The 27,968-nt window shown below is 40.4% G+C and overlaps 1 protein-coding gene across 1 annotated transcript in view; it reads left to right on the forward strand.

Moving 5' to 3' along the window:
- The window catches only part of LOC128695219 (zinc finger protein 132), a 64,047-nt gene extending 39,698 nt beyond the window's left edge, over positions 1 to 24,349 (forward strand). Inside the window, exon 2 of the mRNA XM_053785736.2 lies at positions 16,960 to 24,349. Coding sequence (XP_053641711.1) covers positions 20,073 to 21,047 — 975 coding nt within the window. The 5' untranslated portion in view covers positions 16,960 to 20,072 and the 3' untranslated portion in view covers positions 21,048 to 24,349. The remainder of the gene's footprint in view (positions 1 to 16,959) is intronic.
- Positions 24,350 to 27,968: the final 3,619 nt, after the last annotated feature.

Genomic DNA, 27,968 nt, shown 5'->3' on the forward strand with positions numbered 1-27,968 from the left:
AAAGATTGGCTATGAAATCACAAGAACTATTATAAATTGTAATTATTAGAACGTAAAATATATATAAATTAAAATAATAACAGGAAAAAAGATATATCAGCAAGTGGCAGGATGTTGGTGTCAGGTAAGCATCCACCGGCAACTTCTTATATCTCGGTAAGTACTGATCCTAATTTTTTTTGTTTATCCTATAACATATAGAAAAATACACTCTTCATTTAATAATTTTTTTTTTTTTAAATATTCAGAGCATGAGTGAATGTAGATCTAGTTTGGACAGTTTAAGGGTTAAGGGTATCTGGGTTGTTGGTCATACCTGGGAGACTATCAAGTGGGCTGAATCCAGGGAAGTTGGAGGGAGGAACAGCATCAGCCATGTTTGTTGGTGTTTATGACTTGTCGCCCAGGGTGGTGGTGACGGGGGGGGGGGGGGGGGGGGGGGGTGGATGCACCAGCGTCCTGGGTAGCCAAGTTGAATAGTTGAGTTTTTAGTGTTTTGTTGTTGATCTTGCTGGCATTTCTTTTGAGATTTGGCTCATAGCAAGACAGGAGCAGTTGACGTTGTTGGAGTTAAGACAGAGAAGCTTTGCTTGAGTAAAGCTTGGGGTAGATGTTCCTCTGGCAATGGAGTGGTGTTTCGAATGTGGAGTGCAGCCCCTTCCTTTGATCATCGATTTTCTTGAATTGTTGATATCACTGTTGGTATTCTTGAATCATTCTGGGTGCTACGTTGGTTAGTGTAGTTGTGCTTGCAACTAGGTCATCATATGAGCATTTATGTGCTCAGGTTTATGGATTGAAATGCGGAGCTTGGAAGACGCTGCTGCTCTCTATTAAATAATAGCACCAACCACTCCAAAACTATATCCCCACCTTCTTTTAACATTTCTATCTTTATCCCATCAATCCCAGCTGTCTTACCCCCTTTCAATCTACCCACTGCTTCACGAACTTCTTTCCCCACACTCACAACTGGCTCTTCCTCACTTCTAGGAGATGTTATTCCTCTTTGCCCTATACACAAAATCACGGCTTCCCTATCTTCATCAACATTCAACATTTCCTCAAAATATTCCCTCCATCTTCCTGATACCTCTAACTCTCCATTTAATAACTCTCCTCTCCTATTTTTAACTATCAGATCCATTCTTCCCTAGGCTTCCTCAACTTTAATAAGTTTTTCTTATTTTCAACAAAATTTGTTGATAACATCTCACTCACTCTCTCATTTGCTCTCTTTTTACATTGCTTCACCACTCTTTTAACCTCTCTTTTTCTCTCCATATTCTCTTCCCTCCTTGCATCACTTCTACTTTGTAAAAACCTCTCATATATGTACTAATTTTTTCTCCCTTACTACTCTCTTTACATCATCATTCCACCAGTCACTCTTCCTCCCTCCCACGCCCACTTTCCTGTGACCCAAAACTTCTACTGAACACTCTAACACTACATTCTTAATTAAACCTACTCCATAAATTTTTGATCCCATTGCCTATATACTCTCACTTGCTCATCTGTCCTCCAATAGTTGTTTATATCTTACCTTAACTGCCTCCTCTTTTAGTTTATAAACCTTCACCTCTCTTACTGCTTCTATTTTCCTTGTATCCCATCTACCTTTTACTCTCACTGCAGCTACAACTAAAAAGTGATCTGATATATCTGTGGCCCCTCTTTAAACATGTACATCCTGAAGTCTACTCAACAGACTTTTATCTACCAATACTTAGTCCAACAAACTACTGTCATTATGCTCTACATCATATCTTGTATACTTATTTATCCTCTTTTTCTTAAAATATGTATTACCTCAGACTAAACCCCTTTCTATACAAAGTTCAATCAAAGGGCTCCCGTTATCATTTACACCTGGCACCCCAAACTTACCTACCACACCCTTACTTACTTACTTACTTACTTACTCTAAATGTTTCTCCTACTTTAGTAATCTTTTGACTACCGCCCACAGGATGGGTGTGGGGTGCATAATAAAGATATTAAACTAACTCTCTCCTCTACACTCCTCTCTTCCCCAGGTGCATACATGCTTATTATGACCCATTTTTTGCATCCGACCATTATTTTAATCCACATAATCCTTGAATTTATATATTTATATTCCCTCTTCTTCCATAACTGATCTTTCAACATTATTCCTACCCCTTCCTTAGCTCTAACTCTCTCAGATACTCCTAACTTAATCCCATTTGTTTCTCCCCACTGAAACTTGCCTACCCCCTTCAGCTTTGTTTCGCTTAGGGCCAGGACATACTTCTTTTCATTCATAACATCAGCAATCATCTTTCTTATCTGCACTACATCCATGCACATTCAAGCATCCCAGTTTTATAAGGCTTTTCTTCTATTTTTTAGTAATGTATACAGAAGAGGTTAATAAACCATTGCTCCCAGCATTTTAGTCATATGGCTTACGGAGGAAAGATTCTTTTCCACTTCCCCATGGAGAATAGAGGAAATATTTTATTATCCATTATCTATTAACCCTTTGACTGTTTTGGTCATATATATACGTCTTACGAGCCACCGTGTTTGACGAATATAAACTCATAAATTCTAGCGGCTTCAAATCAAGCAGGAGAAAGCTGGTAGGCCCACATGTGAGAGAATGGGTCTGTGTGGTCAGTGTGCACTATATAAAAAAAATCTTCAGCACGCAGTGCATAATGAGAAAAAAAATTCCGACCTTTTTTTTTTTTAATTAAAATGCCGACTTTGTGGTCTATTTTCGTATAGTATTTATGATTGTATTCTCGTTTTCTTGATCTTATTTGATAGAATGGAAAACATATTATAGAAATAGAGGTGATTTTGATTGGTTTTACTAAGAAAAGAACGTTGAAATGGAGATCAAAGTAAGGGAAATGTTTTATTTTTGCCAATGTTCAAAAGTAAACAAATGATGTCATTTTCCAATAAATGTCCAAGTAGCCATTCAGATTTGCAGTCATGAATGGGTTGACATTATTTATACAATTATTACAGTATTGCAGTAGTCTGCATAACAGTAAATCTTCTATTTTTTGTTTGAATAAAAATTCAAAATAGAAAGCAAGAGTAATATCAGAGAGGCCTGGAGACGTGACTGATGAACAAAGAAAATGTTATTTTAGAGCCAGGAATGTCTGCATTGTTAATTCTGCACCCTATTTTGAAATTGTTATATTTTTTCATTTTCGTGAAATTGGCCAAATTACAAATTTCTGACCACGTTATTGGGTAGTTGAAATCGGTAAATGGGCAGTTTCTTGTACTCAGTCGATAGAAAAAATGGAGTTCTAAAGAAATAGCTATGAGTTTGGTTGACTAGAACAATGGAATTAGCCGAAAATAGGGCTCAAAGTGGGCGATATCGCCGATTCATAAATATCACCGAGGTCACTAACTTCGTGAGAGCATAATTCCGTCAGTTTTCCACCAAATGTCATTGTTTTGGTGTTATTACAATTGGGAAAAGATTCTCTATCATTTCATAAGTTTTTTTTTTTGCATCACCAGGAGACACCTCAGGATTTGGGGTTGCGACAGTCAAGGGTTTAAGCCATTATTACAAGCTTAAAAATGTATGATTGTATCCTAAATTGTACTACCTCATAATAATAGAGTAAAATATTGAATATTTGTATTCTACCAGTCTTCACCTGTCTAGACTTAAGTAGTCTTTAAGTACATGTACAGGAAGGCCCCACTTATACGGCGGGTTAGGTTCCAGGCTACCGCCGTAAAGCGGAAATCGCCGTAAAGTGGAACACCCTTTTTTTCCACTTATAAATGCATACATGTTTATAGAGGGGCCACAGATATATCAGATCACTTTCTAGTTGTAGCTATACTGAGAGTAAAAGGTAGATGGGATACAAGGAGAATAGAAGCATCAGGGAAGAGAGAGGTGAAGGTTTATAAACTAAAAGAGGAGGCAGTTAGGGTAAGATATAAACAGCTATTGGAGGATAGATGGGCTAATGAGAGCATAGGCAATGGGGTCGAAGAGGTATGGGGTAGGTTTAAAAATGTAGTGTTAGAGTGTTCAGCAGAAGTTTGTGGTTACAGGAAAGTGGGTGCAGGAGGGAAGAGGAGCGATTGGTGGAATGATGATGTAAAGAGAGTAGTAAGGGAGAAAAAGTTAGCATATGAGAAGTTTTTACAAAGTAGAAGTGATGCAAGGAGGGAAGAGTATATGGAGAAAAAGAGAGAAGTTAAGAGAGTGGTGAAGCAATGTAAAAAGAGAGCAAATGAGAGAGTGGGTGAGATGTTATCAACAAATTTTGTTGAAAATAAGAAAAAGTTTTGGAGTGAGATTAACAAGTTAAGAAAGCCTAGAGAACAAATGGATTTGTCAGTTAAAAATAGGAGAGGAGAGTTATTAAATGGAGAGTTAGAGGTATTGGGAAGATGGAAGGAATATTTTGAGGAATTGTTAAATGTTGATGAAGATAGGGAAGCTGTGATTTCGTGTATAGGGCAAGGAGGAATAACATCTTGTAGGAGTGAGGAAGAGCCAGTTGTGAGTGTGGGGGAAGTTCGTGAGGCAGTAGGTAAAATGAAAGGGGGTAAGGCAGCCGGGATTGATGGGATAAAGATAGAAATGTTAAAAGCAGGTGGGGATATAGTTTTGGAGTGGTTGGTGCAATTATTTAATAAATGTATGGAAGAGGGTAAGGTACCTAGGGATTGGCAGAGAGCATGCATAGTTCCTTTGTATAAAGGCAAAGGGGATAAAAGAGAGTGCAAAAAATTATAGGGGGATAAGTCTGTTGAGTGTACCTGGTAAAGTGTATGGTAGAGTTATAATTGAAAGAATTAAGAGTAAGACGGAGAATAGGATAGCAGATGAACAAGGAGGCTTTAGGAAAGGTAGGGGGTGTGTGGACCAGGTGTTTACAGTGAAACATATAAGTGAACAGTATTTAGATAAGGCTAAAGAGGTCTTTGTGGCATTTATGGATTTGGAAAAGGCGTATGACAGGGTGGATAGGGGGGCAATGTGGCAGATGTTGCAAGTGTATGGTGTAGGAGGTAGGTTACTGAAAGCAGTGAAGAGTTTTTACGAGGATAGTGAGGCTCAAGTTAGAGTATGTAGGAAAGAGGGAAATTTTTTCCCAGTAAAAGTAGGCCTTAGACAAGGATGTGTGATGTCACCGTGGTTGTTTAATATATTTATAGATGGGGTTGTAAGAGAAGTAAATGCGAGGGTTTTGGCAAGAGGCGTGGAGTTAAAAGATAAAGAATCACACACAAAGTGGGAGTTGTCACAGCTGCTCTTTGCTGATGACACTGTGCTCTTGGGAGATTCTGAAGAGAAGTTGCAGAGATTGGTGGATGAATTTGGTAGGGTGTGCAAAAGAAGAAAATTAAAGGTGAATACAGGAAAGAGTAAGGTTATGAGGATAACAAAAAGATTAGGTGATGAAAGATTGAATATCAGATTGGAGGGAGAGAGTATGGAGGAGGTGAACGTATTCAGATATTTGGGAGTGGACGTGTCAGCGGATGGGTCTATGAAAGATGAGGTGAATCATAGAATTGATGAGGGAAAAAGAGTGAGTGGTGCACTTAGGAGTCTGTGGAAACAAAGAACTTTGTCCTTGGAGGCAAAGAGGGGAATGTATGAGAGTATAGTTTTACCAACGCTCTTATATGGGTGTGAAGCGTGGGTGATGAATGTTGCAGCGAGGAGAAGGCTGGAGGCAGTGGAGATGTCATGTCTGAGGGCAATGTGTGGTGTGAATATAATGCAGAGAATTCGTAGTTTGGAAGTTAGGAGGAGGTGCGGGATTACCAAAACTGTTGTCCAGAGGGCTGAGGAAGGGTTGTTGAGGTGGTTCGGACATGTAGAGAGAATGGAGCGAAACAGAATGACTTCAAGAGTGTATCAGTCTGTAGTGGAAGGAAGGCGGGGTAGGGGTCGGCCTAGGAAGGGTTGGAGGGAGGGGGTAAAGGAGGTTTTGTGTGCGAGGGGCTTGGACTTCCAGCAGGCATGCGTGAGCGTGTTTGATAGGAGTGAATGGAGACAAATGGTTTTTAATACTTGACGTGCTGTTGGAGTGTGAGCAAAGTAACATTTATGAAGGGATTCAGGGAAACCGGCAGGCCGGACTTGAGTCCTGGAGATGGGAAGTACAGTGCCTGCACTCTGAAGGAGGGGTGTTAATGTTGCAGTTTAAAAACTGTAGTGTAAAGCACCCTTCTGGCAAGACAGTGATGGAGTGAATGATGGTGAAAGTTTTTCTTTTTCGGGCCACCCTGCCTTGGTGGGAATCGGCCGGTGTGATAATAAAAAAATAATAAAAAAACAAACACTAGATAACAAGTTTACACTAACATATATTAAGTTAGCAATAGAACCAGGCATCAAAAAACAATAAAAAGGTACAATACACACATAGTGCACTCATTACTTACCTTAAAATATTTATAGTCTTAATCTAGGGTGAGACAAGTAGTATTTATTGTAAGAAATCAAGTGTGGTATGTATTGTAATAGCCTCACCAGGCCACCCCACCCACACATACTATTCTATGATATTTAAGCATCCCAGAGCGATAAAATGTATATACAGTTCACTCATTACTTACCTTAAAATATTTGTAGTCTTAATGTAGGGTCAGGAGTAAGTAAATGAGATAAAACGAATAAATGAGAGAGAGAAAGAATGAGTACATGAGGTAACAGAAGCAGAGTTATGTAAACAAACCAGGCTCCCACATCTTATATTTATGTTTATTTATTCTATTGTGGGGTGTATTTATCATCTTTTTATGTTATGTATCGTGTTTATTATATAATTTTGAAAAAAATATCATGGCTGGATTAATGAAAATGTGTATATTACCGTAATATACAACATTTAATGAGACTCAGTATTGTTATTATCACCACTTGTGCAAGTCGTCTGCTCACATCTCACATTTGTTTATTTATTCTACTGTGGGGTGTATTTATCTTATTTATATGTTATGCATCGTGTTTATTATATAATTTTGAAAAAAATATCATGGATGGATTAATGAAAATGTGTATATTACCGTAATATACGACATTTAATGAGACTCAGTATTGTTATTATCACCACTTGTGCAAGTCGTCTGCTCACATCTCACATTTGTTTATTTATTCTACTGTGGGGTGTATTTATCGTATTTATATGTTATGCATCTTGTTTATTATATAATTTTGAAAAAAATATCATGGATGGATTAATGAAAATGTGTATATTAACGTAATATACGACATTTAAATGACTCGATGTATGTAAGTTTATTTAGGTACAGGTATACATAAGTATAATTATCAGAGTATATATAAAATATGAAATAACTTTTAAAAACATTTGAAATTTTGGAGTTTCCAGACAAAATGGAGAGACTTAGTGCTTACTGAGCTCATGGAGAATGTAAACAAACAGGGTGGGGCACGGTGACCGTATTAGAAAGTCAGGTGGGGGGAGCCGTATAGTGAGTTTTGGTCATAATTTGAAATGTCCGTATTAGCGGAACGCCGTAAAGTGAAACGCCGTAAAGCGGGGCCTTCCTGTATTAGGTTAAGTCTGCCCAAAATGCCTCGGCATGATAGTGGCTGTCAATCAAATTATGAAATGTAAACACACATTGTAAGCTTAGCAAAGAAATAAAATTTTGATTTTGGTTTTGAGTTTTTTATTAAATTCAAATATTGCTAATTTAAAAAACATTTCCTCTGTTCATTAGTTATATCTCCAAGCCAGCCTTATAATATGCTTGCTTTCCATTTTGAATTTTTATTCACACAAAAAACTGAAGATTTACTGTTATGCAGACTACTGTATTATAATAATTGTATAAGTAATGTTAACACATTCTTAGATGCTTATTAGGCTAGCCAACTGGACGCGAATTGGACATTTGTGTGCTCGGAAATTTCGGCAAAATTCGAACCTTTCCTCTACTTTGAACTGAATTCAAGCTAGTTTCAGTCTTGAAACCAATCAAAAATAATCTATTTCAGTTACATATCTTTCAATCTATCAAATGAGACCAAGAAACTGAAAATACAATAATAAAAAATCACACAAATACACTGCAAAGTCGCTGTTTTAAACCAAAAACACTGTTGCAGTTTTTCTTTCTATTATGCACTCCTTGCTGTAGGATTTTTTTTATATGGGGCACACTTACTGCATAGAACCACTCTGTCATATCTAGGCCCAAATTTGCCATGCAGAGCTGATCTGAGTGAGCTGAATTCATGGCATATAACTACAGGACCAACCCTGGCTTCAAAATCCTAGTACAAAGACACTGACCCCAAAAAGGTTAAAGTGGAATTTTTTAATTTATTTTTGTGAATTGGCCAAATTACCAATTTCTTTACATTTTAAAGAGTACAGTAGAACCCCTAGTTTAGTACGCCCTGAATATCGTATGCTTCGAGTTTAGAACCGTTTTTTTCGGCTAAATTTTGTCCCGAGTTTTGCACTGTGCCCCGTGTTTTGTCCCGCATACCAGACCTGTCCACCTGCCCGCACGCCTCCCTGTGCAACCATCATTAGTCAGTCTGGCTTTGTTTCTCCCCGAGTGAACATTACATTATGTACTAGGCATTTAAAGTGCCCTAGAGTGATAAAATACATATACAGTACACTCATTACTTACCTTAAAATGTATTTGTACAGGTCTGTCATCACAAATTCGGCAGTCAGACATCCAGTTCCATCAGTTATTCGGCACGAATTTCAGCTAGCATAATTTCAAATTTCCAGGGTCGCCACACAAACCTGCTGGTACTGTTTGGTGGTGCTACTTGCTGCATAAGTCATTCCAATTTCTTTTTCTCCATTTATTGTTATAACCTGCTTACTTTTAGCCCTTGCCATGGTTCCAATGAATAAAAGAAATACTTCTCGTTGTGTAAAGCAGCTACACAGTACATTGTCCATTAAAGATAAGGTAGTTTTGAAGCCACTGTCAGTTGCCATGAGCTCAGACTCATGATGCAGGGGAATATGCTTTGTTATTATGCTAATATCACCACTACGGCTTATTTGTCTATCACAGTTGATCTAATATGACATAATAAACAATATAAATAACATAAAAACATGTTAAATACTCCAGAATGAATAATATTTGGCATGATACACAGCAGTTTGACAGAGGTATGAAGAAGATGTGGGATACAAATACATGTACCATTCTCCTATCTGTGTCTTGGGGGCTTATATTAGAGAAAACAGAGTGTAGCACATGGCTAATTGTGATATACACTCGTACTGCACCATAAAACTGAAAAAAAAACTATTTTCTCTAAATAGATTATCACACGTAGCAGCATATGTGTAGAGAACCTAGGATAACCCAAAAAAGTCAGACAAAGTGGCTTATTTCTAGTACCTGGCTTGGGTTAGCCATATATGATTTTTTGGTAAATATTCGATTCCCAGCTAGGGTAGAAACATTGGGCGTGTTTCTCTACACCTGTTGTCTATGTTCACCCATCAGTAAATGGGTACCTGGGTGTTAGTGGACTGGTGTGGGTCTAATCTTGGGACACTGACCTAATTTGTATGAAATGCTTAGCATAACAAGGGGCTTTCTATATAGTAGTATGTCACTGATGTCAGCTAGGCCTGTATACCACGTACATGTACATGCAGTAAATAAAGATATTATTATTACAGTGGACCCCCGGGTTTTGTAATTAATCCGTTCCAGAGAGAGTGACTAAACCCGAATCTGACGAATTCTGAATTAATTTTCCCTATGAGAAATAATGGAAATCCAATTAATCTGTTCCCGACACCCAAAAGTATTAAAAAAATAATAATTTTTTTACATGAAATATGCATTTCCCTTAACAGAAAACAATGAGACATGCAGAATAAAACAATACTAAAATGACACTTACCTTTATTGAAGACTTATTGATGAGTGATGAGATGGGAGGAGGGGAGAGGATGGAGGGTGTACTATTGTTTGGAAGGGTAATCCCTTTCCATAAAGACTTCAGGTACCAAGTCCTTTTCAGAGGTTACTTCCCTTCTTTGTTTTTTAATGCAGGTAGGACCAGCTTGAGAGTCACTGGACTCCTGTCGCTCAAACAAGTGTTCCAGAGAGGTCTGTATCTGGCGTTTCTTTAAAAATTCTCTAAAATGGGACACAACCTTGTCATTGTACATGTTGCCAACACGGCCTGCAAAAGCTTTGTCAGGGTGATGTTCATAAATGTTTGCACCTTTGTCCACATTATACAAATCTCCTTAACCCTTTCAGGGTTGGTGCTGTACTAGTACGGCTTGCATGCCAGGGTTGGTGCTGTACTAGTACTCATAAATTCTAGCGCCTTCAAATCTAGTGAGAAAAAGCTGGTAGGCCTACATATGAAAGAATCGGTCTATGTGATCAGTGTGCGCAGTATAAGAAAAATCCTGCAGCACACAGTGCATAATGAGAAAAGAAAAACTCCAACCATGTTTTTGGTTTAAAACAGCGACTTTGCACTGTATTTTTGTATGCTATTTATGGTTGCATTCTAGTTTTCCTGGTCTCATTTTATAGAATGGAAGACATATTATGGAAATTGAGATGATTTTTATTGGTTTCACAATGAAAAGTACCTTGAAATTGAGCTCAAAGCAGCAGAAATGTTCGATTTTTGCCAAAGTTCAAAAGTAAATAAATCAACCCATGCGTCCAATACACGTCAACTGGTGAGTCTAATATTCTTTCACAAGTGTGCTGATATTACTTATACCATTTCTACACTAATGCAGTAGTCTGCTTAACAGTAGATCTTCTATTTTTTTGTGAGAATAAAAATTCAAAGTGGAAAACAAAAGAAATGTAACAGAGGCCTGGGGACGTGACTAATGAACAAAGGAAATGTTATTTTAGTGCCAGGAATGTCTGTCTTGTTTATTTTGAACCCTATTTGGAAATTGGCATCTTCCGAAATTTGTGTGAAATTGGCAAAATTGCCAGTTTTGGACCACTTTATTGGATAGTTGAAATCGGTAAATGGGTGGTTTCTTGTACTCATTCGATAGAAAAAATGGAGTTCTAGCGAAATAGTTATGATTTTTGTCGACTGGTACATTGGAATTGGCCGAAAATAGGGCTCAAAGTGGGCGAAATCGCCAATGCGTAAACATCGTCAAGACCGCTAACTTTGCGAGAGCATAATTCTGTAAGTTTTCCATCAAATTTCATACTTTTGGTGTCGTTATGATCAGGAAAAGATCCGCTTTCATTTCATAAGTTTTTTTTTTTTTTTTTTTTTTTTTTTTAAATTCTGACCCTGAGAACAAGTTTAGGAGAGGGCCTGCCAACCCTGAAAGGGTTAATCTTTGAAGAAGGCACCTTCCTCGATCTCCCTTCCTCCTCCGAAGCAATTTTCTGAGCTGTGGTCTGTTGCTGTTGCAGATGAAGCTCCTGCAGCTCTGTAGTGGTTAGCTCTTCATCATGGTCCTCCACCAACTCTTCCACATCCTCAAAACTTGCAACCAACCCCATGGAATTCCCCAATGCCACAATACTTTCCACAACTGGCATAGGCTCCTCAGGGTCAGCCCCAAACCCTTCAAAATCCCTCTCTTGTACATATTTTGGCGACAATTTTCTCCAAGCAGAGTTCAAAGTCCTGGAGGTCACTCCCTCCCAAGCCTTATCTGTAAGGTTTATGCAGTGGAAGATACTGAAGTGATCTTTCCAGAATTCTCTTAGGGTCAGTTCAGTGTCTGAGGTCACTTGAAAGCACTTTTGAAACATTGCTTTGATGTACAGCTTTTTTGAAATTTGAAATGACCTGCTGGTCCATGGGCTGGAGGAGAGGAGTGGTATTAGGGGGCAGAACTTCACTTTGATGAAACGAAACTCCTCCACAATTTGCTCTTCCAAGTCTGGAGGATGAGCAGGAGCATTGTCCATTACCAGGAGGCACTTGAGTTCCAGTTTATTTTCCAGGAGGTATTTCTTCACACTGGGGCAAAACACATCATTAAACTAGTCAAGGAAAATGTCCCTCTTGACCCATGCCTTTCTGTTTACCTTCCACATCACACACAATTTACTCTTGATGACACTGTTTTTCTTGAACACACTGGGATTTTCAGAGTGACACACCTTCACTTTGAAATCCCCACTAGCATTACTACAAAACATTAGAGTTAGCCTGTCTTTCATAGGCTTGTGTCCTGGGAGTGCCTTTTCCTCCTGAGTAATTTAGGTCCTCTTTGGCATTTTCTTCCAAAAGAGGCCTGTTTTATCACAATTGAACACTTGTTGGGGTTTGAATTTTTCAGCCACTATGTACCCCTTGAATTACTGAACATATTTTTCAGCTGCTTTTTTTGTCAGAATTGGCAGCCTCACCATGCCTTATTACACTGTGTATGCCACTACGATTCTTAAATCTCTCAAACCAGCCTTTGCTGGCCTTAAATTCACAAGTATCAGCACTAGTTCCAAGCATTTTCTTTACGAGATCATCATGCAGCTCCCTTGCCTTTTCACAAATTACTAACTGCATAACACTATCTCCTGATAATTGTTTCTCGTTGATCCACACTAACAACAAAGTCTCCACATCTTCCAGTATTTGCGATCTCTGTTTTGTAAGCATATTTGCACCTTTCACAACAACAGCTTTCTTGATTTCCTTTCTCTTGGCCACGATAGAAGCGATGGTTGTATGGGGTTTGTTATACAACCTGGCCAGCACTGCGACATGTACTCCACTTTCGTATTTTGCAATAATGTTTTTCTTGAATTCTATAGTGTTTCTTACCCTCTTTACCAGAGGGCTGGCACTAGAAACTTTCTTTGGGCCCATGGTGGCTAGTTTAGCAGTTGCAAGCACTAAAAAAATGGAATAATACAAAATATATCGTATGAACGTGTGGGATCATCCTCGCTGGCTGATAAACAATGGCACACTGGCTGTAAATGGTGCATCGGACCTCTCAGGTTGCGTGGACATATTCGGGATGAATGACTAGAAATGAGTTCAGTGACGATCACCAAGCTAATATTTTGCCAAAAAAAACGTTACTTATTCTGAATATTACGAATTCCGATGACGTAATCCGGGGGTTTACTGTATGTACTATTATTATTATTATTATTATTATTATTATTATTATTATTATTATTATTATATTTTTTTCTCTCTCAGTTGTTTGTTGTGCTATCTTATTGAAACTGTGGCAATGTATGATGGAAAGATGCTTCTTAACGTACACCAAAAATGAAAGACATCAGACCATAAATAATGGAGTTGACTTCTCAGCCATTAGTGGCCCAATAGTGGTATATTTTGTGTGGTTTTTATGGTTGTATTCTCAGTTTTTGGTCTCATTTGATAGAATGGAAGATGTATTACAGAAATAGATATGATTTTGATTGCTTTCATGACGAAAAGTACAGGGGACCCCCGGATTAAGACATCATCGGATTAAGTAATAATCAGTTTAAGTAACGTTTTTGCGCCAAAATATTGGCTCGTTTAATGACACTGAACTCGGTTAAAGTCATTCATCCTGATCATATCCGCATGCAGTGAGCAGCCCAGACACTCCCTGTACAGCTAGTGTGCCATTGTTTACCAGCCAGTGAGGAGGATTCCATGCGTACATGCGACACATTTTGTACTATGCCATTGTTTTTAGAGCTTGTAACTGCTAAATAAGTCACCATGGGCCCAAAGAAAGCTTCTAGTGCCAGCCCTTTGGTAAAGAGGGTGAGAATCACTATAGAATTTAAGAAAAAGTTTTTAAAAAGATATGAAAGTGGTGGTGGTAGAGGGTGGTAGTGATGGTGGTACACCAGTCAGGGTACTTCCCCACACACCAGTCAGGGTACTTCCCCACACACCAGTCAGGGTACTTCCCCACACACCAGCCAGGGTACTTCCCCACACACCAGTCAGGGTACTTCCCCACACACCAGTCAGGGTACTTCCCCACACACCAGTCAGGGTACTTCCCCACACCTTTACTGCACGTATAAGTTCCATCAAACACCTTAACTACTGGGAGCGCCTGGAAGCACTTGACTTGTACTCACTAGAGCGCAGGCGAGAGAGATATATCATAATCTACACCTGGAAGATTCTGGAGGGACTGGTCCCTAATATGCACACAGCAATCACTCCATACGAAAGCAAAAGACTTGGCAGGCAATGCAACATACCCCCAGTGAAAAGTAGGGGCGTCACTGGTACACTAAGGGAAAACACAATAAGTGTCCAGGGCCCAAGACTGTTCAACAGCCTCCCACCAGCAATAAGGGGCATTACGGGAAGACCCCTGGTTGTCTTCAAGAGGGAGCTGGACAGATACCTAAAGACGGTGCTGGATCAGCCGGGCTGTGGTTCGTACATTGGATTACGTGTGGCCAGCAGTAACAGCCTCGTTGATCAGGCCCTGATCCACCTGGAGGCCTGGTCATGGACCGGGTCGCGGGGACGTTGATCCCCGGAATTCCCTCCAGGTAGACTCCAGGTAGACACACCAGCCAGGGTATTTCCCCATATACCAGCCAGGGTACTTCCCCCACACACCAGCCAGGGTACTTCCTCACATACCAGCCAGGGTACTTCCCCACACATATAATTTGGTTTGAGTGGGACTTGCGCATGATTGAATAGAATTATCAAAGATTATTGCTTGGGAAGCATTGAAAATTGGGTTGGGCAAATACGATTCTGTTAGTGGGATGGTTTGTGAAGAACCTGCCTAGTATGGGCCAACAGGCCTGCTGCAGTGTTCCTGCTTTCTTTGGTGAAACATTTATGGATGAACATCACCCTGACACAGCTGTTGCAGGCTGTGCTGGCAACATCTACAATGACAATGTTGTGTCCTATTTTAGGGAAATTTTAAAGAGACACCAGAAACAGAGCTCTCTGGACAGATATTTAATGCCACAGGTGTGCAGTGACTCTAAAGCTGGTTCTAGTGGCATTAAAAAACAAAGAAGGGAAGTAACCCCAGAAAAGGACTTTGTACCTGAAGTCTTTGTGGAAGGGGATTTCCAGTTGTTGTTATTGTTAGCAGTCAAGACACGAATGGTTTTCGTTCACTCCGTCAAGCTGACTGGAAAAACATCTCATATTTATGTTAATTTATATGTTTATATGTTATGTAGCATGTTTATTATATATTTTTGACAAAGTGTAGCATTAAGAGTGTAGCAATTAAGTGATAGGTAAAGGATGAAACTAAATAAACTCCTGACAGCATAAGCTGCTCTGCCTATATTCTGCAAGGTATGTAAATGGTGTACATACACCAGTTCATTTCTACATTATGGTTATTTATATTGTTTATTATGTCATATTAGATAAATTGTGATTGATAAATAAATGGGATGGCATCATATTGAAGTACTATTTTGTCATGCCTCCTGAGAGCAGGAATGGATTAATTGGATTTATATTATTACTTGTGGGAAATATTGCTTCAACTTTGGTACATTTCGATTTTAGTATGAAACTCAAGGTACCACTGTAGTTCTGTTTGTTGAATGTGTGTTTTCTTGTGCTCAATTGATAGAACAAGAGGAATTCTAGTGAAATATCAAATAATTTGGTTGAATTAGCTCATAACAAGACTGAAATAATGTAAAATTGCTGATGTGTAAATTGCTCCGAGACAGCTATCTTTGTACCAGCATAATAACGTAAGTGTTCCAACATATTTCGTATTTTTTGGTGTCATTACTTTCAGAAAAAGGTTCTCTACCATTTCAGAAGATTTTTTTTTTAAAATAATGCTGACATTATGAGCACTTTTAATTTTGATGTCTCAATAGTGAAAAGGTTTAGAAAAAACATACTATATAAAATAACTAGACATTTGGTTGTATATCAGCATATAAAAACATTAAAAGTATAACAAAAAAAGTATCCAAAACGGTTGGGATCCTCTCCAAGATACATTACTTCGTGCCACAATCTGCCCTTCTCACACTATACCATTCACTCATTTATCCCTACCTCACCTACACTATTTGTGCTTGGGGATCAACTGCAGCAACACACCTAAAGCCAATAATAACCCAACAAAAAGCTGCAGTATGAATAATCATGCAATCCAATCCCAGGCAACACCCCCCCCCCTTACTCTTCATAGATCTAAACTTACTCCCTGTTCAGAACATCCAAACTTACTACTGTGCAACCTACATTTACAGAACCTTAAATTCCAACATTAACCCTGACCTAAAGCACTTTCTTGATAGTTGTGACAGGACTCACATGCATAACACCAGACACAAACATCTCTATGACATTCCCCATGTCTGGCTAAACCTATACAAAAATTCAATGTACATAAAAGGGCCTAAAATCTGGAACACCCTACCTGAAAACTCTAAAACTGCAGACACATTCATCACTTTCAAAACTACCATTAGAAAACATCTCATCTCCCTGACACACCCCACTGTCAGCTAACTACATGAAAACTGCCTATTCTCTTGTATCATACACACACAAAAAACAACCTATACCTCCCCTTGATGACTGTAATTCCCCACATTTCGCACCTACTCCCACCCAATTGACTATAAACAGAGAAATAACGTAATACAACTATTACCTAACGAATCTTAACTAGACGTAAGTTTGCCTGTGATACTCCGGTATAGGAGCTTCAATAGAAACTATATATTGTACCAAAACAAAGCCATTCACATTGCTAAATTTACGAACTGTAATGCAGTTACTTAGCCTTAATACCAACATGTTCCATAATCTGTACCAATATAGAGTTTTGAATTAATCTTAGGCTGCCTGAAATGCCTAGTCATGCTAGGTGTAATTAGTTGTATGTAATATGTAAACCACACAATTTCCTATAATATGTAAACCCCACATTGTAATCTTTATAGAGAATAAACTTGATTTGATTTGATTTAATTTAACACTTCAGTTCCTGACTAATATATTGTCTCCTGTTACAGGTCAGCATCTCAACAGAAGAATTATGTTTACATTGCTTACAAGTGATATAAGTGGCAGAAATAGTGTAAGCAATGTTGATCATATGATGATGAATATATTGTGAATATCTTCACTTGTATCATGCAGATCACATCATTATTCTGACTCTTACATCCACACTCAACATCTGCCGGATATAAGTTCACTTATCAAAATAGTATTATTCTTATAGTGATATAATACTGTACGTGTATTATCGTTATCCATTACACTAAAGTTTATTACCTTTGTAAAGTTAATTAGCTTATTATATAAATTTTTATTTAGCTGATTGATTATAAGACCAGAGTATTCAGTCTTAAAGTTAGGATTTATCCTCTACTAATATTTAATTATATAACTTAAAAAATCTTATCTTTTAAACCACTATGTTGAAGTAATAACATATTCAATTGTCTGTGTTATGTAGCCAATGTTGCTGATTTTAATACATGGCAAATTTTTTTCTTAACTGTGTCCAGGATATTACATTATCTGTATTATTTTATTACCAGTATTGACCGTGTCCAGGATATTATATTATATGTATCACTTTATTACCAATATTGACTGTGTCCAGGATATTATATTACATCATCTGTATTATTTACTTCAGATATATAATTTTCACACAGTCTGAGAGATTAATTCATTACTTATTAATGACTTGAAGAATATTTTTTATTCATATATTCTGAATGTATTTCAGTATTGCCTTTTACTGTCATTATCATAATATATGTTTGTCTGCCTCCATAATATTTAATTTTTAAATGTGTACACTCATGTTGATGTTGTGTGCTATTGTTAATGTGTACACTTATGTTGATGTTGTGTGCTCTTGTTAATGTGTACACTTATGTTGATGTTGTGTGCTATTGTTAATGTGTACACTTATGTTGATGTTGTGTGCTATTGTTAATGTGTACACTTATGTTGATGTTGTGTGCTATTGTTAATGTGTACACTTATGTTGATGTTGTGTGCTCTTGTTAATCATAATAGAAACTGTATTGAAACAATATTTTGATAATTGTTTACATTGTTTAGACAAGAAAGATCAAAAATCTTAATTCTAATTTATAAATCATTTCATTGAATTATTAATGGGCATGTAGCAGTACATTGTTCTTGATGTAATTTGAACTTGCATCAAGTGTGCACACACACAAGCACCTTCGAGGCTCTCATGCTAAATGTAAGTCAGGAATTTATTTTATTTAAAGACTCAGTGAATTATATATTTTTTAATTTATTTTTAATTTATTTTTACTTTTAAATTTATTTATGAACACATTTTCTACAATAATGAGAGACTTGTGTTGTCAGTGTGTCTCAGTGACCTTTGTCACAAATATTCTTTTAATATTTAAATTTCAAAATACATGTAATATGTGAGGTCATTAAGCAGGAATGCAATATCAGTATTAACCCTTTTACTGTCTCCATGTAGATCTATATCATTGATGCCAGTGTCACATAGATCTGTATCATTGATGCCAGTGTTACATAGATCTGTGTTATTGATGCCAGTGTCACATAGGTCTATCATTGATGCTAGTGTCAATAGATCTATATCACTGATGTCAGTGTCATATAAATCTACACATTAATGACAGCACCCTCAAATTTACTGTTTGTGGTAAATTTTAGCCTAAACATGAAAGAAAGAGTCTGGATAGTGAGTGTGCACAGTAAAAAAAATCTTGGCTCATGCAGTGCCTGCTGCAGAAAAGCAAATCTCTCTCTGACCTCATGTTTGGTTTAAAATAGCGACTCTTCTTCTTTCAACAAACCTGCCATGTCCCACTGAGGTAGGGTGGCCCAAAAAGAAAAACAAAAGTTTCTCTTTTTTAAATTTAGTAATTTATACAGGAGGAGTTACTAACCCCCTGCTCTTGGCACTTTAGTTGCCTTTTACAACACATGGCTTACGAATGAAGAATTCGTGTCCACTTCCCCATGGAGTTAAAATAGCAACATTGTGTTGAATTTATAGGGTTGGTTTTTTTTTGGCTGTTTCCTGGTGTCAGTTGACAGATTGGAAGGCTTACTGCTGAAAAGGTGATGATTTTGGTTGGTTTCAGACTTGAAGTAGTTAGAGCTCAAAGTGGCAAAATTATTTGCTTTTTATCAATTTTCTTAAGGAAGGGTAGGACCCTCCCTAGCCCCCCAACGTTTTTTGTAGGTTTTACTAAATCTGCTTAAATTAATGGGATAGTTATATTTTAGTAATAAGAGAAATATGATGTTATATAGGAGAAGCCTGGAGATGTAATTAATGAACTGAGTCAAGGTGGTTTTTAGTGGCTGGAATGTCTGCAGTGTTCTTCAACATCATCACTAACCTGTTCTTCTAAATTATTATTGTCTATCCACCATCATCACTAGTCTATTCTCAGCTATCATAATACTGTCTACCATTTTCAACTTCACTTCATTCTCAACATCATTGAACTTTCCTCACCTGGCAGTAAAACTCGACTGCCTAGTATAATCACGGCATAACCGTCATCCTCACCTGGCAGTAAAACTCGACTGCCTAGTATAATCACGGCATAACCGTCATCCTCACCTGGCAGTAAAACTCGACTGCCTAGTATAATCACGGCATAACCGTCACTATTGTAATATCTGTGTTTTAGAGGAAGTCTCTTTCGACTTGGAGAGTCTGTGACACAACATGGAGACTTGATGATGATTGTTATCTCCAGACTTTGACTGCAGAGTTGTTACTTCTGGTTTTGCTAGTAATTTCTCCTTAATAGATCCAACTGCTTGGGGGAGTTACCAAATCTTTGTTTTGTATTCTGTTTTTGTTAGAATTTTTTGAATTGGTAAAATTAGTCATATTACCTTTTGATAGTTGAATGGTTGGTTTCCTATGGTCAGTTGATAGAAGAGAAAATATATTGGCTAGGAGTTGGATCAACTTAACTATTTGTAAAGGCTAAAAGAGGATGTAAAATTTCCCATCATTTGTTGCATTTGTGTTGTCATTACCTTCAAAAAGGATTTTTCACCATTTGAAAGAGTGTGACACTATCAGCAGTTTAAATTTTGGAAGTCAACAATGAAAGTGTTAAATACCTAAATGATTTTCCAGAAAAACAGGAAGATGCAGTACATTCGAGTTCCTTCAAGGAAACTAACATATCAGTGTTCTGAATGTTTAAGAGACTTTTCATGTAAATCACATCTAATAGAACACATGAGAGTTCATTCACAAGAAAAACCATATCAGTGTTCTGAATGTCTAAAAGATTTTTCACGTAAATCAAATTTAATAGAACACATGAGAATTCATTCAGAAGAAAAACCATATCAGTGTTCTGAATGTCTAAAACACTTTTCACGGAGATCAACCCTAATTCGCCATATGAGAGTTCATTCACAAGAAAAACCATATCAGTGTTCTGAATGTCTAAAAGATTTTTCACGTAAATCACACCTAATAGAACACATGAGAGTTCATTCAAAAGAAAAACCATATCAGTGTTCTGAATGTCTAAAAGATTTTTCACGTAAATCAAATCTAATAGAACACATGAGAGTTCATTCACAAGAAAAACCATATCACTGTTCTCAATGTCTAAAACACTTTTCACGGAGATCATACCTGATACAACACATGAGTGTTCATTCACAAGAAAAACCACATCAGTGTTCTCAGTGTCTAAAACACTTTTCACGGAGTTCGTCCCTAATTCAACACATGAGTTTTCATTCACAGGAAAAACCATACAAGTGTTCTGAATGTCTAAAGGACTTTTCACAGAGATCATACCTAATACAACACATGAGAGTTCATTCAAAAGAAAAGCCCTATCAGTGTTGTGAATGTCTTAAAGATTTTTCATGTAAATCACATCTAATAGAACACATGAGAGTTCATTCACAAGAAAAACCATATCAGTGTTCTGAATGTCTAAAACACTTTTCACGGAGATCAACCCTAATACAACACATGAAAGTTCATTCACAAGAAAAACTGTACAAGTGTTCTGAATGTCTAAAAGAGTTTTCTAAAAAAATTCAACTTCTACAACACTTGAAGTTCACTCATTAGAGAATTCCTGCCTTGATGCCGGTAAAGGGCTCTTAATCCAAGAAATTAAAGTCACTTCTTGCCATCTTTGGATCAGATATAATTACCATTCATCCTTCACATTTTCCAGGTGCTGTATGACCCATACTGGTTTATCACTTGTTCTTGAATGTAATAGTAATGGGTTTCCAAATGCTCTCTCTTTTGTCCCCTAAAGTTGATAAGTGGATGTGAGGTTGGTATCATGGATTCCTGGTTTACCAGCATGAAGGGTAGGGTATGGCGTGCTTTCCATGCCGCATCTGCACTACTTGCGGTGCTGAGATCATCTTGGGTGCAAAGGGAGATTTAAGGCCCTTTCATTCCTCCTAGGAGCTATTCCTCCACATTTCCCCCCTTGTTTTATTCTTTTTTTTTCTTTCCTTTTTTCTTTTTTTTTTTTCTACAAAACAACAAGAAAGGAGTGACCTAACCATGGAATTCCCAGTCCATGAACCTGCTCCCTCGGCGCTTTCCTGATATTGCACCCTGTTCTGACCCTGAGGAAGTAGACCTGTCGGTCTACTTCCTCAGACCGAACCTAATTACCCCCCAATCCCCCGTTCCCTATCCCATCCTCCCCTTTTTCCTTTCCTCCTCCTCCTCCCCACCCCTCCCTTTTGCCCTTCCTTTTTGGCCTTTTTTTTTTTTTACCCACAGGCACGCTAGTTCCTAGGTAGGGTAATGGGTACCGGGGTCCATCCCATTCCATTGAGGTTCTTGGCGGTGGCGTAGTTTGCTGTGGAATCTGGATTGCCTGGGGATGTCCTGATCCCTCTCCGGTATCCCGGAGGGTGGCTTTGGGTGTCTCTCGGGCGACGGGTGTATCTCTGGAAGCCACCTTTCGGATTCCGGGGGTGGTGGCCGAAGGAGGTATGCTTTGTGGTGGATTTCCGGCCGCCCTCTCTTTTGTCCACCGAGGTAGCTCGGCAGATGTGAGGTTGCTATCCCGGATTGCCGGTTTACTGGCATGATGGGTAGGGTATGGCATGGGTTCCATGCTGCATCTGCGCTACTTGCGGTGCTGAGGTCCTCTTGGGCGCGGAGGGAGATTTCTGGCCCTTTCATTCCTCCTAGGAACTATCCCTCCCCGGTCCCCCCTTTTTTTATTCTTTTTCTTATTTTTATTTTCTTTTCTTCTTTCTTTTTTTTTCTTAGAAACAAAAAGAAAGAAGTAACCTAACCATGGCAGCCCTAGTCCATGAACCTGCTACCCCCGGGCCCCTTCTTGATACCGCACCCCGTTCTGACCCCGCCTCGTCTTTGGACCACTCTTCGGACACTCCTCATGCCTCTGTACCTCTTGCCGGTGCTGTTTCCTCACCCGCTTCAGGTACTGAGGCCTTGACTGACTCCTTCGATTTATCTGACCTTCGCTCTCCTCTGACTATGCTTCCGGCCTCTCCCTCTACGGTGCGGCAATTTTCGAATCGCCGGCCCGTTCCACGTCGGACCAACTCTGGTCCCACGCCTAAACGCCAATGACAATTACCTGCTGATGATACTTCTCCACCTTCTCGTTCTTCTCAGAAAAGATCGACACGACCTTCACTACCTTTCCACGCTCAGTTTCAGACTGCACAATGGACTAAATTCTTCACTTTATGACCGACTTCCTCTACTGCCTATCTTTCTGACCACAGTATTGGCAAGGCACTCCTACGCCATGTTGGTAAAGATATTTCTTTTCATGCTCTTAAGAGTGGTATGCGCATCGTCACCGTACAGAATGCTACCCAGGCTCATGAGCTTTCTCGTCTTTCCCTTATCGATACTGTTCCTGTAACTATTGAAAAGCATCATTCCCTCAATTCTTGTAGTGGTGCCGTCATTCTGCCCCATACCATAGTTCAACAAAATTTCCAGACATGTGGCACTGACATTTTTGAACAGCTGGAACTCCAAGATCTCCCAATCCTCAAGGTAGACACTTACGTTCTTCCTGCCTGCGGGCGGAGACGATACCCTAGCAATGTGGCTCGTTTAACTTTTGACAGCCGTGAACTCCCATCCTCAGTTTATGTAGCAGGACATCGATTACAAGTTCGAAAGGTGATCCCTACACCGCAACAGTGTAGAAATTGCTGGCGATTTGGCCATCCAGTGAAATATTGCAGATCTATCGCCGAATGCCCAGTCTGTGGTGCCGATGACCATTCTAATACGTCTTGCAATCGACCTCCCTCTTGCCTTAATTGTCATGAGGCTCACCCTTCGTATTCTCGCCGTTGTCAAGTCTACTTTAAACGAGCGGGAAATCCGTTACCTCAAAGAGGCAGAAGGTCTCCCTTATGCCATGGCAGTTTCTCATCTCCGCCTCCAAGGGAGACTACCTCGTGTTTCTTATTCCCGTGTTTCAAAACGTCCCCCCACTTCTGGTATCCCATCTTCTGCACCCACCTCTGTGGTTACCTCTCCCATAGTCACTCCTGTAGCTAATTCTTTTGCTGTCCTCGGCTCAGATGTCCCTACTTCAACGTCTCAGTCTGATCTCGCTTCTTCGTGTTCTCTCTCACAAGCCTCAGTAGCGACGAGATCTCATATGACACCTCCTCCCAATCGTCCCTCTACTTCTCAAAAGTCAAAAAAAGGTCCGTTAACACCTCCTACCCATCTTCCACCTCCTCACCTCTTCAAGGGGGGCTCCTTGGCGTGGTGAAGAGGCTCTTGGTCTGAGGAATTAGCCCTGTCGGTCTTCTTCCTCAGACCGAACCTAATTACCCCCCATTCTCCCCTCCCCTATCCCATCCTCCCCATCCTCCCCTTTTTCCATTCCTCCTCCTCCTCCTCACCCCTCCCTTTTGCCCTTCCTCTTTTTAGCCTTCGTGATTTCTCCCACAGGCGCGCTAGTTCCTAGGTAGGGGAAAGGACACCGGGGTCCATCCCATTCCGTTGAGGTTTCTTGGCGGTGGCGTAGTTTGCCGTGGAATCTGGATTGCCTAGGGATGTCCCGATCCCTCTCCGGTATCCCGGAGTAGCTTTGGGTGTCTTTTGGGCGACGGGTGTATCTCTGGAAGCCACCTTTCGGATTCCGGGGGTGGTGGCTGAAGGAGGTATGCTTTGTGGCGGATATCCGGCCGCCCTCTCTTTTGTCCACCGAGGTAGCTCGGCAGATGTGAGGTTGCTATCCCAGATTGCTGGTTTACTGGCATGAAGGGTAGGGTATGGCACGGGTTCCATGCTGCATCTGCGCTACTAGCGGTGTCGAGTCCTCTTGGGCGCGGAGGGAGATTTCTGGCCCTTTCATTCCTCCTAGGAACTATCCCTCCCCGGTCCCCCCTTTTTTTTTCTTTTTTTTATTTTTATTTTCTTTTCTTCTTTCTTTTTTTTTCTAAAAAACAAAAAGAAAGAAGTAACCTAACCATGGCAGCCCTAGTCCATGAACCTGGTACCCCCGGGCCCCTTCTTGATACCGCACCCCGTTCTGACCCCGCCTCGTCTTTGGACCACTCTTCAGACATTCCTCATGCCTCTGTACCTATTGCCGGTGCTGTTTCCTCACCCGCTTCAGGTACTGAGGCCTCGACTGACTCCTTCGATTTATCAGACCTTCGCTCTCCTCTGACTATGCTTCCGGCTTCTCCCTCTACGGTGCGGCAATTTTCAAATCGCCGACCCGTTCCACGTCGGACCAACTCTGGTCCCACTCCTAAACGTCAACGACAATTACCTGCTGATGATACTTCTCCACCTTCACCTTCTCGTTCTTCTCAGAAACGATCGACACGTCCTTCACTCCCTTTCCACGCTCAGTTTCAGACTGAACAGTGGACTAAATTCTTCACTTTACGACCAACTTCCTCTACTGCCTATCTTTCTGACCATAGTATTGGCAAGGCACTCCTACGCCATGTTGGTAAAGATATTTCTTTTCATGCTCTTAAGAGCGGTACGCGCATCATTACCGTACAGAATGCTACCCAGGCTCGTGAGCTCTCTCGTCTTTCCCATATAGATACTGTTCCTGTCACCCTTGAAAAACATCATTCCCTCAATTCTTGTAGTGGTACCGTTATTCTGCCCCATACCATAGTTCAACAAAATTTCCAGACATGTGGCACCGACATTCTAGAACAGCTGGAACTCCAAGATCTCCCAATCCTCAAGGTAGACACTTACGTTCTTCCTGCCCGTGGGCGGAGACGATACCCTAGCAATGTGGCTCGTTTAACTTTTGACAGCCGAGAACTCCCATCCTCCGTTTATATAGCAGGACATCGGTTACAAGTTCGAAAGGTGATCCCTACACCACAACAGTGTAGAAATTGCTGGCGATTTGGCCATCCAGCGAAATATTGCAGATCTATCGCCGAATGCCCAGTCTGTGGTGCCGATGACCATTCTAATACGTCTTGCAATCGATCTCCCTCTTGCCTTAACTGTCATGAGGCTCACCCTTCGTACTCTCGCCGTTGTCAGGTCTATTTAAACGAGCGGGAAATCCGTTACCTCAAAGAGACAGAAGGTCTCCCTTATGCCATAGCAGTTTCTCATCTCCGCCTCCAAGGGAGACTCCCACGTGTTTCTTATTCCCGTGTTTCAAAACGTCCCCCCACTTCTGGTATCCCATCTTCTACACCCACCTCTGTGGTTACCTCTCCCATAATCACTCCTGTATCTAATCCTTTTGCTGTCCTCGGCTCAGACGTCCCTACTTCAACGCCTCAGTCTAATCTCGCTTCTTCGAGTTCTCTCTTACAAGCCTCAGTATCGACGAGACCTCGTACGACACCTCTTCCCAATCGTCCCTCTACTTCTCAAAAGTCAAAAAAAGGTCCGGTAACACCTCCTACCCATCTTCCACCTCCTCATTTTACCCTCCCTGTCTCTGTCCCTAGTTCTTCCCCTCTCACTGGCTCAGTTACAAGTGCAGAGGTTCACCCTCCTCCTCGTAATGTACCTTCCTCCCCTGTTCCCTCCCAAGTTTCTTCCTCTTCTGCCACCTCCCAGGTTCCTGTCTCTTCTGTCCCCTGCCACGCTTCTCCAGTTCCCTCCACCCTTTCGCCCCCCCCTACCTTGGTACAGTCCAATACAGTTCCAATCTTTACTCATCCTCCCCCTACCATTCCCAATATTGTCTCCCATACGACATCTCTGAATTCCAAAACACTTGAAGCAATCTCTGAATATATTGCAGAGACCAAACCATCAATGGACACTGATCCACCTTCCGCTCTTTCTCTCTCCTCTGCTCCATCTGCGCAACTCCTTTCTTCACAGCGCACCGTTCCTTCGCTGCTTGAACATTTTCCACTGCCTCCGCATGTGGACTTTTCTAACCCTTCTAGTCCGTAGGAACCCTTACCTGCGGATTTCAAGTATCTTTATCATTGCCAATCATGGCCTTTTTACAGTGGAATATACGCGGCCTCAGGGGTAATCGGGGTGAGCTTCAGATGTTACTCTCCCAGTTTGCCCCTGTTGGTGTTTGCTTACAGGAACCAAAATTACACTCTGCTGTTATTTCTCACATCTCAGGCTATAATTTATTGTATTCTTCAGATCCTTTTCCTGATGGGACCTTTAATGAAAGTGCCCTTCTTCTCCGCACTGATATTCCGTACCATCAGCTATTTATTCATACTTCGCTGCATTACACAGCAGCCCGTATCCACTTACATAGGTGGTATACGCTCTGTTCTTTATATCTCTCTCCTTCTCGGGCATTATCTATTCCGGATTTTGCCTTCCTTGTTTCGTCATTACCGCCACCGATTCTGTTACTTGGTGATTTTAATGCCCACCATTTCCTCTGGGGAGGGTCTCACTGTGATTCCCGTGGAATTCAGTTAGAGGCTTTTCTTGCCACCCACCCCCTCCATGTTTTAAATACAGGTACTCACACCCATTTTGATCCTCGGACTCATACTCTCTCTTGCATCGATCTCTCAGTTTGCTCTTCCTCCGCCGCATTAGACTTTACTTGGTCTGTTCTCCCGGACTTACATGACAGTGATCATTTCCCAATCATTCTTACTTCCCCTTCATATTCGCCACCTCTTCGCACCCCACGCTGGCAATTTAATCGGGCAAATTGGAACCTTTACTCACACTTGACTGTTTTTAAAGAGGTTCCTTCTTCGTCCTCCATCGATGAGCTTTTACACCTCTTCTCGTCCTCCGTTTTCACCGCAGCTTCTCATTCTATACCCCAAACTTCGGGCAGGCATTCTCAGAAATGCGTGCCTTGGTGGTCTCCTGCTTGTGCTCGTGCAGTACGTTTGAAACGCGCTGCATGGGGCAGGTACCGGTACAATAGAACCACAGAGCGACTCCTTGATTTTAAACAGAAGCGTGCGATCGCTCGCCGTGTCATCCGTGACGCTAAACGCACTTGCTGGCGAGATTATGTCTCCACCATCACCTCTGCTTCCTCTATGAGTGCAGTCTGGAAAAAAGTACGAAAACTGAGTGGTAAATATTCTCCTGACCCGGCTCCTGTTCTGCGGGTTGCCGGTGTTGATATAGCAAACCCACTAGATGTTGCCAATGAACTTGGCAATCATCTGGTCCGTATTTCTCAGGGACTCCATCTATGCCCCTCATTTCTTTCCTCAAAGTCTGCCAGAGAGTTAGCACCCTTGGACTTTTCTTCTCTCAGAGAAGAACAGTATAATGTGCCTTTTACACTTCAAGAACTGGAGGCAACACTCTCAGCTTGTCGATCATCGGCAGCTGGGCCCGACGACATTCATATTCGTATGCTACAACATTTACATCAGTCAGCCCTTGCAGTCCTATTACGCCTTTACAATCTTATTTGGTCACAAGGAGTTCTTCCACAGCTGTGGAAATCCGCCATTGTTCTCCCTTTCCGCAAACCAGGCACTACGGGACATGAAACCTCCCACTATCGTCCCATTGCTCTTACCAGTGCAGTTTGCAAAGTAATGGAACGTCTAG

This window comes from Cherax quadricarinatus, chromosome 35 (genome assembly GCF_038502225.1).
Source record: "Cherax quadricarinatus isolate ZL_2023a chromosome 35, ASM3850222v1, whole genome shotgun sequence".
Classification (NCBI taxonomy): domain Eukaryota; kingdom Metazoa; phylum Arthropoda; class Malacostraca; order Decapoda; family Parastacidae; genus Cherax; species Cherax quadricarinatus.